This window comes from Argiope bruennichi, chromosome 7 (genome assembly GCF_947563725.1).
Source record: "Argiope bruennichi chromosome 7, qqArgBrue1.1, whole genome shotgun sequence".
Classification (NCBI taxonomy): domain Eukaryota; kingdom Metazoa; phylum Arthropoda; class Arachnida; order Araneae; family Araneidae; genus Argiope; species Argiope bruennichi.
In genome coordinates this window covers 24,082,589-24,090,795 of record NC_079157.1, presented here as the reverse complement: position 1 = coordinate 24,090,795, position 8,207 = coordinate 24,082,589, and the positions used below count along the sequence as shown (strand labels likewise).

Genomic DNA, 8,207 nt, shown 5'->3' with positions numbered 1-8,207 from the left:
AAATTCCGGGGATCGTCGTTCAAAAGGAAGTAGGAATAATAATGAATTATTTATTTTGATCTGGGTAATTTTGTTTGCTTTGAAAGCAGAAAACGCAAGGTCAGTGTGTGTGGTGAAAACTTTTCCTTTCTTTCTCCAAAGGCAGTGATAATGCGTGAAAAGGGGGAAAAAACTTCTTTTTTGTTCTTTCCTTATTGCGAGTTATGACTCATTCCCCCGGTTCTCGGACATTCTCTTCTGGATTCTTTTCGGCAAGTAGGCGCGGCAGAAAAAAAAAGGGAGAGACTTCGTTCGACCAGATGTGCGATCACGTGACTCTGGGTTCAAAGGTCTTAATTTTGCAAAAAAAGTAATTCATTGAACTTTTATAATTAGGTCATTCAATACTTCATAATCGTAATTTTTCATTTCTCCCCCCCCCCCTTCTCGAAACTCCAAAATGTCGGTAGTAAGTCCGTAAAAGTTTCAGGGGATTTTTTGGGGTCCCACAAACACCCCTGTATAAATAAACTGGAATATCTTAGATAACAAATATTACAAAATTTAGTCTTACCAATTAATGAGAATCATCAAACTCAACTTCCAATCAAAACATTCCATTTGTAAATCTCAACATTTAACTGGCATTTACATGTATATAATGTTTAACAAATGAAGGAAACACATATAGACGAGGACGTGCGCGAAAAAGATAAACAGAAGTAGGTATGCCTCTAGGTAGCGCTCTTGTCTTTTTCTTGCACGACCTCGATATAGAGGAATGGGTTTTAGATGCATTCTTCCCAATTGATAAAAACAAAAAATCTGATTCAAAACTACACTTATAGTCACAAAATTACATACCAAATTTGATATATTTAAATCATTTCCATTTTTGAGTTATTACGTTTACGTAAATCTACCTGCCTGTCTGTGAACACAATAACTCAAAATGCGCTACAGAGATGAAATTTGGCAAGTGATCCTAACACCAAATTTGTAGAATTCGATCAGATTTGGGAGAAAATTGAGGAAGGAAGTCTGACTGTCAGTATCTTTCTGTGTATGAAAATTGAAAAACACAAAGTGCTAATGATATTTTGCACATAATTTTGTCATAAAAAATATAGATATGCATCAAATCTTCAAGTAAATTTAACAAAAGGTTGATTGTCTATTTATTCATATATATATGTCAAACCCAAACTACGACGACTTAATTAAATGAAATTTTGTATGCTATTTTATGACCAAAATTGTAGGTTTTTATTAAAAATTGAGATTAATGAATCGAAAAGGAAACATTCAAAATTCACACTGCATTTTTTTTCACTATACTACAAAACATATAATGTTGCAGTATGCAACTTGTGGATGACTTATTCTTGTGAACTTGGTGAGCTTATTGCCTTCCTTCCCACCACCAATTTCACGATACATTCAGGAGACGCACACATTTCCAAGGGAAAACAATAAGATGACGCTATATTATTCATGAAAGTCAAAAGAAAACTGCAGTTAGGTGCTCTTTCCCCTTTAAGTTTTGCACAGTTGAAATCAAAATACAACGTAATTTAGAAAGATTTGGATTCAATCAGAATTCCTCGTTGATTAAAGATATAAATAAGTAAATAATAACTTTAACATGCTTGTCAATACAGTCTGCACAAGAATAATGCTTAATAATAATGAAAATTAAGTATCACTTATTTGATAAGAGGTATGTATTTTTTAAGATAAAAAAAAATTAATATCTACTGAAAGTTAATAATTATTACTTTTATTAACATAACAGAAAAAGGAAACAGCAGTTTTCATGTTCATTTTTTATCACTAATAAAATATAACATTGGCAAATTTAAAAGTAACAAAAATATTTTATCATTTAAATATCTTTTAATATTAAATATTATTTTAAATGCATTTAATCAAGATAAGTCATTTTATCCAATTAAAAATTTCCTATAGCTTTCTATTAGCCTGAGAGCAAATAAAATATATATTCTATAAAAAAATTTATTTTTCAGTAAAAGTTTGCAGTACTCGGCAAATATGCTTATTATTGCTCCAGCTGTGCTATCAAAAAAGTTATATTTGTACTAACATTCATAATTGGATTATTATGTTCAACTACAGAAAAGGCACTAAATTTCCAATTCATTGGTAATAAATTTGATTTTACAGATAATATAATAGTATTTACTTATATGAATAAGACTGATTAAAATTAAATAATTCTCTGATTCTAACTTTATAGAAATAAGTCTTCCAAGAACTCTTCAAATGCATCTTCTTTTGACTGTTCCACTTCCTCCTGCACTGGTTGTTTCCAAATATTACTTTCACTAGACTTAGCATCATCTTCCTTTTCACTGGAGTCCTTCAAAGTGTTTGACACTGCATCTGATTTTTCAGAATCTAATTCTTTGTCTCGCTTTTTATCGGATTTTGATTTCTTGAGTTTATTTTTAAGAACCGCTTTTCCTTTATAACCATAATTAAGTTTATAAGAACACTTTTCGCAAAGTCGAAGTTTTACAAGCGCATTCTTTTTTTCTCCATGTTCAACATAGCCAAATAGTACTTCCCAACTATTCAATCCTTCTTTTTCCTCACAACGAATGCTTCCACAAAAAAACTGCCCCTTCCCTAGAATAACTTCTTTCTCAGTTCTCCACCTCATGCCAATCTTTTTTTCTTTATATCGGCTAAGATCACACAAACAATATTCTTTAAAAAGTCTGTCATAGTATTTTTTGGCTAATTGCTCACCCCAGGTTTTTGCTTCGTCTTCCTCTTCCCAAAGAAATCGATGATTTTCACGAATTATATCTGAATCAGTTTTATAATTACTTGTATCTCGCCTGAGCTTACCAGTTGCTCCTCGGTAACATAGTACATAATCATTGATAAGTTTCTTGTGTCTAGTATACGCATCTAAAGACAAATATGCCTGTTGCTGAATTCTACCTTGCTCACGAGCATACGCATCGGCAAATTCTTGTTTATTTGGCTTGGGAATCTTAGGAGCAGGTTGTTTTAAAGTCAGATCTTCTCTGGCTTTTCGTTTCTCGCCAACATCAACATCATATTCAAAATCTGATTCGTAATCTTCATTAACTGAGATAGCGAAAGAATTACTATTTTCTTCCATGGCAAAAAAGAACGAAGAAAATTATCTTCGTGGAATAACAATTATTTTTTCCATATACAATATGTCTAAAGGGTTTTGCATATAAATATTCTGGATTAAAAAATTATTTAGGATGTGAAATAAGCGTCATTTCTAAAATTTATTTTGATACAGCTTTGTTTTAAAATAGGAAAAATTCGATATTTTTCGGCGAATAATGCTATGATTTCGGTTTTGTTTGTTTAGGTTTTAGAAAGATACAGTTACAGTTAATGCAACTTTGTCTACATGATGGCTTCGGATAAATTGTGACGGACTGGCTATTAAGGTGTTTTCCAACTTATATATATATATGTTGAGTAATAATATAGAGGAATTTTTTTATTAGATTTAAAATCATGGGCTACCCAAAAATTTAAATTTCACAATCAATTAAGTGTCAAATTTGATATTCGATTTAATACGATTAAGAACTGACTTAATGACGGTCATTTTAGAAATTGGCCGTAATAGATCGTAGGGATGACGAATATTTTACAAGCGGTTATTACGTAACCAATATCAAAATGTCTCAAATACCAGTGATCAATACTTTTAAAGAGGGGTGGGATTCAAATCCTTGATACGATCTTACTGGTGATTATTCGATTACAGGTCTTGAATCACTATAGAAAGTAGCAATCGATAAGATCTGTCCAATGGAAGCCCTCGAACAAAACAGAAAAGAAGAAATCTGTGAATGAGTTGAAAAGTGAACGGACCGGTTATTCTTAGAATTATCGTATCATTGAATTGCATATCACTGAAATTTATCGGAGCGGTGACTTTACTGGAGAGTGTGAAGTCGCAGCTCCACTTCATGGGGGTGACATTTACTTTCCGATATTCGCATTTGACGATGCACTATTCCATAAAGATCATTTTTAATTGCTTGTGACATGACTTTGATTGCATATATTCTGCTTACTGCTGGCGCCATCTATTGGTAGAATATAGAACTAAAGTAAACATTTTAAGGAAATGACATATATATTTAATTCAACTTTTTCAGAAAATGGTTTACTCCAATAAAGAAATTAAATAAAGAGTTTTGAAAAAAAATCAGATTTAAGAAGTAAGCTGAAATAGATAAATTAATTCAATCACACTTACTTAAATTAGTAAATTAAGTATTAATTACAATAATAAATTTTATATTTAAAACTAAGTAATAATTTTTAATTAATAATATGATTGAAATAACAGATATTTGGAACAAATAATTAAAAATAACAATAGCAAAATTATTTTGTTATTCAAAAAATCGTGGATTATGCATCTCTAAGAGACGGGGAGATAGTGTTGCGCCTTTGACTTTGAAGTTTAATCATTTTCAAGTTAGATTTTTGAGGAGGCTGCTTTTATCATTCTTTTGTTAGAAAGGAAAATTATGTGAGACTGGATTTAGTCAGTAGTTCAACATAACTAGGGAATTCTTTTTCCCTTCTAATAACTTGCTTGAACAATGTCATTACCTCCTTTGCTGGTAAATTCTTTCTGTTACTAAATAAGGAACTTACTTCTAACATGTGTTCTAGTTCCTTAGGCATAGAAGCGATAAGTCTAAAATAAAACGAAAAAAAGAAAAAAAAGCTTTTATCTCTATTAATAATAATCTATAAGGAATATAAGTAATCTATAAATAAATAATCAAAATATGTAAATCTATGTGGAAAAATGCAATCTATAATCTATAAATATACAAGGAATAAAGTAATCTGTGTGTGCGTGCGTGCATTTTAGCACTTCACAATCAGACCATGTAATCTATAGTTAACAAATTTCGAACATATATACTTTGGAAGGTAAAAGTACCTCGGAGATAATTTTTTTTTCCTTTTGAAGTAAAAAGCTGAACCTAATCATTTTTCCTAGATAACTTCCGAAAATATTGTTAACAAATTGTTTTTTTTTTTTATGATACCTATTTAATAATCGAGCAAATTTCAGCTGCATTTTTGCAATTTTTCAAGTTTTTGTTTTCTAATTTCCAAAAATGTTTTACATTGTTGCTCTGAAATTCAAACTACTTTCCTCTTGTCATCAAATACTTACTCCATGATTTTCTTCCATTGTTGACAGCTAATGAAGAAGAATTTTGTTTAATATATGTGTAAATATTATGCTGCTATTATGCTATAGGACTGTGTTATATTTTGCATTTGCATTTTAGAAAAAAAAATGACATTTAATAAAAATCTAGCATAATTACATTTATTTTCGATTCTGATAGCCATGAACATATATTATAAAAGTTATTCTGATGCTAAATTAACTGAATGTTCGTTATAGAATTGATTGTATGGAAGTTTATTATTCGTTTTGAGAAGATTTTTTTTTATTGGAAAGCTTTTAATTTAAGAACTAGAATACTTCTGAATGTTTACTTATTTTGAATTGTGCATTTCTTTACGAATAGAATTTATTGAATTGAATATTATATTTTATTATTGAAAATAAAATGAAAGATAACGTACGAGTTTGTGATTTTTTAGGAAACAATGCTTTCTACTGTACGTTAAAGACTGCCTGCATTATAGAGATTCATATACAAAATAAACAGAACTTAATAAAGACAAATAAAATGACACGATTTTTATATCAGATAGTTTGGGAATGATATGAAGTTATACTTTAACGATGTATTTGAAATTCAAATATAACCAATATTCCATCAAACCAGCCAATCGCCGAAAGCGATTATTTTTCCAATAAACATTTAGAAATATTTTTAACTTTATTTAACAACAGCCAATTGTAGTTTTGTATTTAAATTGTAATTATTCCCATTTTCTGCTGCAAATTTTCATCCTGGAATTTTCTTCTACAGTTGGCAATGAAGGTATGAAGAAACGACTTATAATTTTATTGTAAATAACTTTCTGTTTTAAAGTATATTTTTAAGAATTTTTTTTTTGAAATTTTCTTATGATTACAATTAAGATTTCACTTTACAAACAAGCAGTGTGAATTCTTTTCACAGATTTAAGAAAGATAGATTTAGTCCAAATTTTTATGAAATTCTTCAATTTTGGTGTAGAAAATTTAAATGCTCAATTTCATTCATTTACAGTGCTGTGCGAATTAATTGGGACAAACACAAAAATTTTCACAAATGTTGTTTAATTAGTATAGGTTAACTTACATGCACGGTATAGCAATCTAATACAAAATATGTCCTCCTCTAGCTTGAATGAGATCCTGTACACGGTTTGGCAAAGGTTTCCGCTAAATTAGAACACAGATTTTTGATCTCGTCATCACGAAACAAACTTTTATAGCATTCTCAATCATTGTTTTCTTTGTTGAGCAGTCCACTTTAGTCACACGTCTCTTTACAGTGCTCCACAAATTCGATGGGATTTACATCAGGAGAATTAATTACCAGGCCAATCCAAAACCGTTATTTTCAGTTTTTGAAAAAAAAAAAATCGTTGTTAGCTTATGTATGGCATGGAGCAAGATCTTGTCGAAAGTAACCAACACCACCAGCGAACGTTTGCATCATAGGCACAATTTTACTTTCTATTATAGAAATGTATTGTTTAGAGTTCATCATCCCTTCAACTGGTACTAAGATGCCAGGTACTCCAGAATTAAAATAACCCCAAAACATCTGTTTCTGAAGGTTCTTAACTGTTTGAATAAGATGTTGTTCCCTGATGGGCTCTGCACTATTTCGCCTGACAAATTTTGGTCGAAACCCTTGCACAAGAAAATGCTTTTCATCGCTAAATACAACCTTCTTCCAATCTTGTGCAGTCCAGAATTGATATTTTCTGACCTAATCCAAAAGTTTTTCTTCATTGCAGGTGTTAATAACTGTTTTTCGATTGGTTTTCTTGCAAATTTCCCAGCTTCAATAAGCCTTCGTCGAACTGTCGATGAATCCACACCAGTAGCTAATAATTTTCTCTGGGGATCTTTACTTGTTTTGTAAGGATGCATTGTACTATTTCTTATAAGAAATTTGTCTGTTCGAGGTGTGATCTTGCGTTCGCGTCCACATTTACTCTTTCGTTTTGGAGACACTGTCCCCAAATTCTTTTGCTTATTAATAGTCCTAGAAACACTAGATTTTCCGACTCCATCTGCTGTAGCAATATCCCTCTCAGTCATAGAAGTATGCTGACTAAGGGTAACAATTCTAGTTCTTTTCCTGGGAGTGATATCTATTTTTTACATACATGTCAGAAGGAGACAATTCACACAAGAGATCACTTCTTACAGCACCTGACGGGAAAAATTTTCGACATATCCTGATCACATGGTCAAACTGGTTTAGACTAGTCAAGGGCAGTCGCACGTTGTAAGAAAATGCAGTTGAAACCAGTTTGAGGAAGAAAATCCTCGAGAAAGGAACAATTTTCTTAAAAAAATATGTTTGTCCCAATTAATTCGCTGATTACTGTAGATCGTTAATTTCCCAAATTGTTGTATTCGTAATACAAATGATAGGTAAACGTAAAAAAGTTTTTTTTTTTTTTTTTTTTTTTTTTTTTTACCCTCAGTGAGTTGAAAAGATTTAGAAATTTTCTACATTTTCGAATTTGACAAGCAAAACACATTCCTTCGTGTATGAAAGTATTCCTTCGTGCAAAACACATTCCTTCGTGAAAGTGAGCATCGTGTATGAGAAAGTCATACATTGACCAAAAACACTTTGGAAAAACAATCTTTCATTCTTGGAAAATGAACGAAATCATTCTTTTATTAGAAAGACGGCTGAAGAAAGTAGTGTGATTAAAAAGTAAATATTTTTTTAAAAATTATTTTGTACATTTTATCTTGAGATCACTTTTTATCATGTAAGTTTGGTTAGGAGGTTTTGAAGCTCGAAATCGCGTAGTCAATGAATAAAGCATAAATGGCAATTTTCATCATCATCTTTTAATGGAGATTTTTTTTTTTTTTTTACCAGTATTGCATTATTATCATGTATGCTTCTGTGAAAGCAGAAGCGTTTTTAAAAGGTTGACCTGCGCTTTTACCAGTATTGCTTTATTATTACATAGGCTTCTTTGACAGCAGATGCGTTTTTAAAAGGTTGACGTAG

The 8,207-nt window shown here is 30.8% G+C and overlaps 1 protein-coding gene across 1 annotated transcript; it reads right to left on the bottom strand.

Annotated features, from left to right (window-relative positions):
* Positions 1 to 1,811: 1,811 nt before the first annotated feature.
* Positions 1,812 to 3,363, bottom strand: LOC129976739 (protein FRA10AC1-like). Its single transcript, XM_056090459.1, has one exon. The coding sequence runs from the start codon at positions 3,131 to 3,133 to the stop codon at positions 2,231 to 2,233; it is 903 nt and encodes a 300-aa protein (XP_055946434.1). The 5' UTR covers positions 3,134 to 3,363; the 3' UTR covers positions 1,812 to 2,230.
* Positions 3,364 to 8,207: the final 4,844 nt, after the last annotated feature.

Excerpts from the sequence above, each read along its gene's own strand:
- LOC129976739 (XM_056090459.1), bottom strand. The coding sequence starts at position 3,133 with ATGGAAGAAAATAGTAATTCTTTCGCTATCTCAGTTAATGAAGATTAC.